Source organism: Zea mays, chromosome 10 (assembly GCF_902167145.1).
Source record: "Zea mays cultivar B73 chromosome 10, Zm-B73-REFERENCE-NAM-5.0, whole genome shotgun sequence".
Classification (NCBI taxonomy): Eukaryota; Viridiplantae; Streptophyta; class Magnoliopsida; order Poales; family Poaceae; genus Zea; species Zea mays.
The window spans coordinates 68,883,016-68,893,921 of record NC_050105.1 but is presented as its reverse complement, the minus strand read 5'-3'; the positions used below and the strand labels follow the sequence as shown (position 1 = coordinate 68,893,921).

The window sequence follows — 10,906 nt, the reverse complement described above, 5'->3', positions numbered from 1 at the left end:
TTATATTTATATGCCAGTGCATTGCAACTTGGCGGGCCCCATTTATCATTGACTTTCACTATTCTAGCGAAGGCAAGGTGTTTTTTTGGACCTTCCGCTAAAGGCCTTCGTTCACATCACAGTCTGAATTTGTTAGATGCAAAAATAAATTAATACTGAGGGGCTACTGTTGGGGGCCTTCCTCTTCCGAAGATCCTGAAAAACACAACTAACATGTTTTCCAGTATAGTATACTATCACAGGAAGCTTCGGCTTTGATATGAAGGTGTGCATGGTATGAAAGACGCGATCTGGAAGAAGGATGAACTAGCTCCGAAGCTATGGATGGAGAAGCTTCGGCTTAGCACAAGGACGGTGGTGGAGAATGAAATCGACCTAAAGGGGAAAAGACTACTTAGTTCTCGACAGTTTATCTTTTAGTTAACAGAAAATATCAGGGACATGAATGTAATTTTGCCAAGGCTGCATCCTGTGCCTATAAATAGATGAACAGTAACACCGTACTGTTCACGCTGACTTATAATAACTCGCGCGTCACTCTTCTTTTACTTCTGTCAAGCCAAAGGTATAAAAGCAATTTAAATATCGTTGATGTTTATTCATGTCTATATAATAAGGATATGTGTAGTCTAATGATTTGAATGATTGTTCATATTCCCTTCGTGTTTCATATATCTTTGTTTACATCCTTGCTTATTGAAATGATGAAGGTACGTCCTTCATGACCTTCGTCTGAAGATTATTATATTCTAAGCGAGATAATGTTTCGAAAGACGAATGTCTTTAACCATTAACATTTGTGTTACCTTATTCTTGATTAGTAGCATTTGAGAAAAGTGACCAACACTTCCGCATTCAAAAACTTTGTTCTAAAAGCTACGAACCATTTATTTTACCTAAATGTCACTAAAACTCAACAACATAGTTGCTCCAATCTAAAGTTTTAGAGCTGCTATAGTGTACAACAGAGATATACCCAACATGCCCTAAGAAAAACGGCTTCTTTACGTGCTTGCATTTGGTAGGGGTTTATCCAAGAAACCATAGAAAAACAAGAAGCGCGGACCTGACCTAAATGATTCCTCAACTCTCGTTGTTGCTTTCATGATACATGCGACAAAGTTTTGAAGATCGCGTAGCTTGTTGATGTTGGTGCAAGATTTTCATTTCAGCAACTTGGCACGCTCCGCTAGCAGCAGTTGTGTCATATCCGTGTCGTTTGCTAGATCCATCCAGACTTGTCTTCTAAGTTGTGGTTGGTAGATGAGTGATGCTACGAAGGCACAAGATTGTGACAGACAGGACCATGCTACCAGCTAATAAGGTTCCTGGGCGGCAACCCCCGGTTGTTCCCTAATTCCTGTCCAAGTCCAACGGTAATGCAAATGCAATGCAGCCTGCTTGTGTGTTGCTAACCACTGACCTAACGTTGACAGTGCGGCACACCGGCCGGTCGGTATGGATGTGATTGATGGTCGTGCATGCATGTACGCTGTAAAACTTGGAATATCATGTGACTCTGAGCATCTCAACGACCCACGGCAATAGATTTTGTCCTCCGGTAAGCTTCGGAAACGCGTCAACACGAATTGGAATCAACTTTTTTTTACATTGGTTTCTCACCACCGGAAATATGCCTCTCAAGTTTAGGTAAGCGATTTCCATGTAGATCTGGGTACAGAAGGAAACTGCAGGCTTCCAGGGCATTGTCGGAACCCTACGCCAAAAGAAAAAAGAACAAAATATGAATGGGAAACCAGACCACTGAATCTCCAAACAGGCTCCATGGTAGGGTAGGTAGTACTGACACCAAGCCATCCTTTTGTTACAAGCACCACCCATGGCTCAACCAAAACGAGACGACAAAAATTACACATGACATACTGTACGACCAATCTCCAGGTAGCTGACCGACCACTGACATTGTAACTTTACTTAGCCCATAATCACACCCTGCATTTGCACATTTTTTTCCCTCCAACACTAACAACCCACAGAAACCAACTCAAATCGAGTCAAGGCATCTTTTTCTCCTCCTCCGCGCCGGAACCAACTAGACTGGTACCACATCCAGGTCAGACGTGTCCTCGCATCTCAGGACCAGACCGTCGAGGCTGGTCGGGAGGATGCATTTGGCCCATTGGCAGCCAGTGGAGATGGGTTCAGCCGGAGGAACGATCATCAGCACGTTCTCATTCCTTTGAACAACACCCATCACGCTCACGGTGCTGCCCTCCTTGATATACCTGCAGCCCGAATGGCCGTGTCAAACGGAACTGATAGTTATCACAGAATAATAAGCTGTGCCTAGGAGAAATCAAATGAAGGAAAGAGTACCCTTCTTTGAGGCGCATAATCCGGTCATCGCTCGAGAGATTCCTTCCGCGGAGCCACCTCAGGAACTCAGGCGACATGTCCTTGTTGTCTGGGTTTATGTCGATAACAACAGACTCGTCCACATATGGGGATACTCGTGCACCGGACCCTGTCCTGACCAACGCTCTCAGCCCAGACTGGAAATCGGAGATGTAGAAGTCCACTGCATGACGCTGCCAACGTTGCACAGGACCAAAACGAACGTGAGAAATGATTAATGCGAATAGGAGTTGCAAGAGCCAGACATTCTTCCATGGCATGCTTGGATTTCAAGCAAACTCACCTCCATTGACCTGAGACCCCAGGTAAATCGGTGATGTGTGGAGTTAGCAGCTTTCGAATCCCAACCCCTGTACTCATACAAGCAAGTTGAAGTGTACACACATCGCGGCACCCGTTGGAACGAGGACTCAAGGGGCAAATTTCCACAAGTAACAACCTGCAAAGTTCAGTATACTAGGTGAGGACTGGATGTTGCTAATGATACAGAAAAATGCTGGTGCTTAAAGCCAATCTATGTCTTCAACTATAAGGCCTTGTTCAGTTATTCATCCGCCACATGGATTGGATGGGATTAGAAAAAAATAGTAGAGACTTTGACTTGCTATGGATTTAAACCCACCCAATCCCCTCCAATCCACATAGATTGAGATGAAAACGAACAAGCCCTAAGTAGAAAACATAAGTGCATGGGAAAACTCATAACATGATGCTACATCATTTACTAATCCTTGTACCAGAAACGAACTTTGAGTATAAATAAGGTTATTTCCTACTGAGCCATAAAACCTGCTTCAGTGAAGTAACTTTTTGTGTTCCCTACATCCAAATCATCTGTTTCAAAAAAATGAACCTACCTAAAGTGTAATACCTGTAGTGTTAGTGTACATAAATTACCATATACCTATATAAAAAAACTCGGTCAGTAGGGGAAAGACCACCCCAACGGTATTATGTTAAGAATAAGCTGGAGCCAAGATCGAGAAATGTCACAAAAGCTGGCCTCCCATGCAGCATGAGGGTCCACCCTATAGGCCACATCTTTACTAGTGCTTTGAGCCCTTCCAGCCCCTACGCGATGATCCACCCCCTATAGGTCAGTCATCTCGAACTCAGGACCTAAGGAATGCTATTCAGACCACCTAGCCAACTCGGCTAGAGGCCCTTTCACTACCATATACCTATATCAAAATACCTTACTGTTGAAACAAGCAGTGAAATTACATCAAAATATAGTTAGCAGGCAGTTTAGAAGCATGGCGCAACAGAGACAGCCAGAAATGCAAATGCAACAAGGCTGCCATACTCATCAGTTTTATGAAGAATTTATTTGTGCAAAGCTACCTAGAAACAGTTCGAGAATAAATTGTAACATAAGCATGCAAATGTAGGATAACAGAAGTGCACAAAAAACAATAGAGGGTTAATAAGAAGAATAACTGAATAACATTACAACAAAGTGATCAGTCACATACCCCAGTAACCTTCACATACTCCCCATCTTTTGTGGTTCTAAGGTCTGCATCAGGATAGCGACTGATAAAACCAATCACACCTCTTCTTCCCCAGCAGATGTTCCAGATCACCAGTGTAGCAACAAAGCCAAATATCACCACCACAACTATAAGCAAGATCGGATTATGAATGGCAGCGAGAATGAAGCCACCAGCTACAAACCCAACCAAAAAGAGCAACGCGACCAACCAGATTATTGTGGTCGGAATGCTGCCCCTAATCGAGTAACCATCTCCCACATTGATATTTGTGACGGCTGGGTTGTGTGCAAAAGAGGTAACACGCATCTTCATTGATACACTAGAATCAAGAGGGCCTGATACTTTCCTTTGAGCACCAGACGAATTCAACTGACCAGATGTGATAGGACCTGATGTAATTAGCCCAGTTGTAGGAAGTACAGGAGGTAGAGGGCCAGAGTTCTGACGGGCCATCGGGTTTACTCCAGAAGATTGGGGGCCAGATAGCCTCTTTGTTGGTTCTCCATGCTTGTTGAGAGGTCCAGAGTTAGATTTTGTCCTAGAAGATCCTCCAGTGCCAGGAACTGCAGACGAAATAGAACCAGAGTAGTTGGAGCGACCGACAGCATTGGAAACTGGTCCAGAGTTGGCGGCAGCACCACCAAAGGAAGTATTCCTTGAAGGCGGATTACCCAATGGACCAGATTTTCTATGGAGATCAAACATCTTTCCAAGTTCTCCAGATTTCTTTATGTCCCCGCCAGTGTACGGCATAGCCGAGGAGCAAATGACTGGGGCCTTCTCTTTAGGTTGCTCAGGTCGGCCAGAGACATACAAGCCATTGCTTAGCTGATGGGATGGAAACCGCGAACCCATGCTCTGAAATGACTGATCCAAACCTTTAGAGTGATTGTGTTGCTTTTGCATCAAGTGAGACTGTTAAACTTTTGAAAGCCTTGCATCAGCAACTGAAAGATAAAACACGAGAAACATGATCATATCAATGATCCTGAAAAGAAAAGGGTATGCACAACATATTCAGCAGATGGTATCCAAATGGAACAGCTTTAAAACAAACAGCACAGAAAGAAACTGAGAACAAAAATATCAACATGACAGAGATTTGCAAGGATCAAAGCGATCGCCGATCGGAGAGGAAGAAGCTTCTCATAGTGTTATACAATGTAATACAAGGTGCAAATAAGATGATTGCACAATAGAGATTCTTCAATAAGTATAAATTAAATAATAGATGGATGTTAGCAGTTGCATAGTAACATAAAGCCATGGGCGTAAGCATTAGCATTTACATAGTAACGTAAAACTGGCTGGCACGAATACATCCAAAACATGTTCCCACTGATTAAGAAATAAGAACTATATAAATTAGCTAGATAAATTGTTACCATGTTGACAACAAAGAGCAAAAAACTTAGTATTAGCAGAGTAGCACTTCTGTTTGTGTGCAGGTAAATTGAAGATTCTCTTGCAGAAATCTTCTGCATTTAGCTGCCTCTGGGTTTCCACAAGCTGGGTTATCTTAAATAAGCTATGCTGCTTTGGCCTAAACACTGTGCGGCTAAGTTAGGTGGGGTTAACTAGGCTAACAATAGGAAAAGCGGTGCGCCCATGTGTGTTAGCCAACATTATGCGCCTGAACTGCAAAACTTATTCCATGGTACAAAATATAGCCCAAACAGAAATATAGACACAAGTAGACACGGCAAACACTCATTGAGGTAAACATGTTGCTTTGGCAGCACCATTTCAGGTTTGAGCAACGAGTATGGAGTTAGCCGCAACATTTCGATAAAGACCCATTTCTGACCAAAATAACCTGAAGAGCTAAAGAGTACAGACACACGCCTCAAAACATGCAGAATTTGTGGTGATGGAGCCATAGCGATCCTGGCCAGAGTCAAAGAACTAAATATTCTAAGAACTGATAGCGACGGTTACATCAGCGTCACAAAGTGCATCCCACGTAAGAGCAAACTGTGCCTACCAAATGATTTCGACCACTATGGGCAGTGGATTAAACAACCACCACGCCACCGACACCATCAGATCACGAGTATAGCTTAAAGCTTCGGCAAAGAACTTGACAGGTACAAGCCAACATAATTTCAACTTGAAGCAATAGCGCCAGCGCATGCACAACCTACAGCCCGCAATCAGGGCCCCACCACCTCGCAAAAAGAAGAAGAAAAAATGTACCACTTGCACAAAGCCCGATTTCACTATGATTCAGCATCAGCCTGGAGCTAAAAATTCATCACACGAACTGAACTGAGATAAACAATCTCCCCAGCCTTGCCATGAGAGGAATCACACCCCACGCAGACAAAGCAATGCCACCATTCCCAGATCCAAAAACCAGCACCAGATCCAGCCACAGAACCAGGGCGGACCCAGTAGAGGAAAATCGAAGTTAGTAGCCAAAATACTATACTACACTCATAGCCAGATCAGATCCAAATGCAAATAGCCTTAGTTAGGAGATGAGAAGGGGTAGGCGTACCTGGTGAATGCTCGTCGCCGGCGAAGGGCACGAAGAAGAGCTAGCGAATGGCCCCTACCTGGGCATCTGGCGTAGGGCGGCGGCGGCGGCGGCGGTCGCCCCAGTCGTCCTCACTCCTCACAAGAGAGGGAGCGACACAGAGCGCACGCGGGGCAAACGGGAGGCGAGAGAGAGGAAGTGAACGAACGTCTCCGCTACGGAGAGGGGACAACAAAATGCAGGACCGGAAGGGCTTGCTACCGGTGGTTCCCCCGCATACTAAGTTAAGGATTTTTCAATTAAAAAAATCAATTTTAAAAAACACAAAAGCACGTGGTACGCTGTAATTTGAGTAAGACTATCTCAAGTAGACATAGACACGGTAAAATACAAAACACGAAACTATAAATAATATTGTTTTACATTGTTTATAAAGTATAGTTTAAAATAAGAAATAAGATAAAGAATGTGATAAATGCCCTACTGGAGATAGGCTAATTACTTTTTTTGGCCACTTTTTTATCATTATTATTATTATGGTTGTGGTCGTTATTGTTTATATAGAGAGATTGTATATTACGAGACAGGGCTTTCAATAACTAGAGAAAGCACAGGTTAGATGGTGTCATCTGATCGAGTCGGATCAGGTTCAAGCGTCTATAAAATAATATACGGAGCACTAGGGTTCAGTTTTTCACGTCCAATTCATGAGCGACGCCGCCCACCCAGGCACGTGCAAAGGCGGGGGACCTCTGGCCGGTGGCTGCGGTTGTCGCGGCTCCCCGACCTAAACGCCCGGTAACGATGGTTCCTAGATCGGTGGCGCAGTGGCGGGAGCTCCCAGATCCAGAGGGCAAGCAACGACGGGCCCCTGTGTAGGCAAGCGACGGCTACCCTGGGGCTCCAAAGAGGGCGAGAGGCGGCGGCACTCCCAAGGCGGGCGAGCAAGCGGTGCCCCCGACGTGTGAATAGCGATGGCGCCGCACGAGGCGCGAGGTTCGAGCGGCGTCACGGAAGGTGCGGGGTGCGCGCAGCGACGGTCGCGCGTGACCTCTGATCCGGCGCATTTCGGGTGGCCCTAGTGACGACCTCCATCCGTTTTTGTGTCCTCGATAGCGTCCTCCGGCGACTACCTCCTCCGATTCATGTTATGTCTTTCGATTATTGTATTTTATGTCTATCACATGTACTATTTACACTAAAAATTGTACGATTTTATGCTTGAACACGGAGTTCATATATCAGTTTACTGCATGTATATTGGAAAGGTAATTCCTTAATTTATACTATTCATAATTACCATAAAAATCAAATTAAATCATTTATGTTCGTAACTGTCAGATTTTTACGTCTACCATAAAATTGTCCCTAATTCCTGCCTGTTTGTAATTACCATAAAAAATCAAATCAAATCACTTATAGTCGTTACTGCCAGATTTTTACATCTGCTATAAAATTGTCCCAAATTTCTATCGGCGTTCTTAGTTGTACCGATATTAGGTTTTATCAATTATGCTATACGGTGTAAGTATTTATGCGATATTGTATAAGAATTTATGCTCTGTGTAACTCATGTCATCCAATTTTTTGCGTGTGGAAAGGAAAAATATAATCCAAAATTTACGTGCATACAATGAAAACTCCCACGATTTGCCATAATTTTTGGATCTGCATAAAAATAGAAACTGCATACATGCGACTCTCATGTTTTTTGAATCTGCCATAAAAATAGGATCGTAAATACAACCCATCAAACCTATCAACCTCTCACATTGGCTCAGTATTTACGCTTATAACTGAGAGGTTTTATACTCAAAACTTAAGGTTTTTACGCCTGAACCTGTAGATGCGTCCACCAGTGAACCACATGCCAGACTTTTTACACAATGTATCAGATTGCATATATAACTACACTGTGTAGCATAATTTGTATATGAAGTAAATAAATCATTTAAATCAGATTTTTTTTGTTTACATACATGACAATCCATTTTCCTTTCGTCGCACATCCTGCCATCCTAAATTTGTGAATATGCAGCAACAAACATATTTTTATACAGTGTACCGAATTGCATAAATACCAACACTGTGTAGCATAATTAGTATAAGTATATATCATAAACTAGTTCTAACGAGTTTAGCTGCATGACTGTTGGTGCGATCCTATATTTATAGAGAAAATAAAGCATTAAATATAATTTTTTTTGTTTCCATGCATGCTAATCCATTTCTTTTCATCGCACATTATTGTCATCTTAAATTTGTGCTCATGCAGCAAAAACAGATTTTTATGCAGTGTACCGAATTGCATAAATACATACACTATGTAGCATAATTAATATCAGTATATATCATAAACTAGTCTTGACGAGCCTAGCTGCATGGATATTGGAGCAATCATATATTTATGAATGAAATAAAGCATTAAAAACAAATTTTTGTTTCCATGCATGTCAATTCATTTCCTTTCATTCTATATTTTTTGACATCCTAATTTTGTGCGCATGCATCAGGTAATAGATTTTTACTTAGTGTACTAAATTGCATGGTCGTTGCACCGATCCTATATTTATGAAGGAAATAAATCATTTAAAAATAGAAACCGCTAGACATCTCTTTCCTAAATTTAGGAAACGTGTTTGACTCATGCATGCATTCTTTTTTTGCACACAGACGTGGGGTGATGGGCGCACCCGACAGCCTTGCTTGGGCAGTGGGTGGGCCCATCGGTCTGAATCAGGTGGCAGGGGTGGTTGGTCTAGGCTACCTCTCAAGGCTCCTAATATACCTTCCCTATATATACACACACAAAAATCTCTACTACTTATTAAGGCTACAAGAGTAGCCTGCCGTTCTGCCGTTATGTAATCTCAACCATCCATTTTATCATTATGCTTTTCAACCGTTCGATCCCACCAGCCGTCCGATCCCGCGACACACCCTCATGGCTGTACCCAATCGCTAACCTCCCCCGCCGCCCCCGACCCTCCGCGGCTCTGATCCGCCTTCGCCACCCCCCGCTTCCCACTCGTGCTAAGCCCGACGACGAGGACGTCGACGAGGCCCACGTGACGATGGCCTTCGCGGCTCCAATCCACCTCCATGTCGCCCTCGCACCCCGCGAACCCCGCCCGTGCCAAGCTTGAGGAGGACGAGGAGGGTAGCGACACCAAGGTGGAAGGGACGAGTAGCACCCGCAGTTGCTATGAAATCGCCGAGCGGGGAGATAGTCGCTGCGGTGCGTAGTCCGGCTTGGGCGCGGCGGCGTGGAGTGCTGCGGGTCCATCTGCCGCGGATCTCCTCTCCCCATTACTGGGAGGTCCGCCATCCATGGAAGGTGCGCCATCTACTCCTCTGCCCGCCATCCATGGAATTCTTGTACCGCGTCGTGGATCCGCGCAATGGAGGGTCGTCTGTACCGCCCGTTGCCCACCCCTACCGGAAATCCCATCACGCCGCCCCACCCCACCGGCAGAGACAATGCGCGATGCACCTCACCTCTAAAGCCGTCCACCTCCCCTCCCCCTTGCACCGCACCGCACACACACACCTGCACCAACGCCATTTCCGTGCCTGGATAGATCGTAGGTCTACGAGGTAGCATCGAATGGCTCTCCCGCAGGAAGGGTAGAGCCTCCATGTGGCGGCCTCCAGATCGCAACTCCGATTCGTCTTCCCACCCCGTGGTGAGACCCGCCCCAACCGCTTTCTTCTCCATCTCTATCCATCCTCGACCCCTCTCTTGTAATTAGGAAGGACAGAGCTCAACCAAGGCGCTCCCCTCAGCAGGCGCATCGACAGACCGAATTTTGGCGAAAAGAACGCTTGGAGCACCTCTATCCCCTCCACGATGGAGGCCAGGTACACGACAACCGTGCTAGGGAACAACACTGATTTGTTGCCATTTTGGAGGTGAGGTGGGGGTGATTTCGAATGCTTCAAGGATTTCATGACTGGTTTGTGTTGATCTAATTTGTTCTTGGTCGTTTTCGTTTTCAAAGGATCTACGCCCTCGTGGCATGCTTGGTGGCCGGACTTGCCCTCACCTCTATCCCCTCTAGGCCTCCGTGATGGAGGCTGGGTACTCAGCGGCCATGGCATGCTTGGTGGCCGGATCCTGTAATGTTTATAGTGTTCCATTTTGTTGATCCAAGCCACCAATGGAGTAAAAACTGGAGTATTTTTTCCAATTGGTTATACGTGTCAGTTTTCTTGTTTCTGTGCTGAGATGCTGGTGAACCTGTAGGTGCCTGAGTCATTTTGGGGCATTCTAATCGTAGAGCTCTGTTGGGGTGAATCCAGTGATGTGAGTACCTTTTAAACTATCATGGTATGATTTATATTCTCTATTGACAACTCACATTTTTGTGCTATTTTGCTTGATGCTTGGAAGAATCTGTTGTTTGGTTTCTCTATTGTATACATTCATGTGTTATTCTGCTAGATGCTTGAAAGAAGCCATCTATGGAATTGTTTGAAATGATTTGAGCATTTAATCCTTTATCTTTGAATAGATGACATAATTGGAGACTCTGTCCATATATCTATGCGATGT

At 44.5% G+C, this 10,906-nt stretch overlaps 1 protein-coding gene across 5 annotated transcripts; it reads right to left on the bottom strand.

Annotated features, from left to right (window-relative positions):
* Window positions 1-1,645: 1,645 nt before the first annotated feature.
* LOC100282999 (cysteine-type endopeptidase/ ubiquitin thiolesterase) lies at window positions 1,646-6,669 on the bottom strand. 5 transcript variants are annotated; one of them, XM_008663744.3, is made up of 5 exons: window positions 6,373-6,669; window positions 3,852-4,860; window positions 2,660-2,815; window positions 2,338-2,549; window positions 1,646-2,246 (listed from the first exon to the last, which is right to left on the bottom strand). In XM_008663744.3, the coding sequence occupies exons 2-5, from the start codon at window positions 4,776-4,778 to the stop codon at window positions 2,054-2,056; spliced, it is 1,488 nt and encodes a 495-aa protein (XP_008661966.1). In that variant the 5' UTR covers window positions 4,779-4,860; window positions 6,373-6,669; the 3' UTR covers window positions 1,646-2,053.
* Between the last annotated feature and the right edge of the window lie 4,237 nt (window positions 6,670-10,906).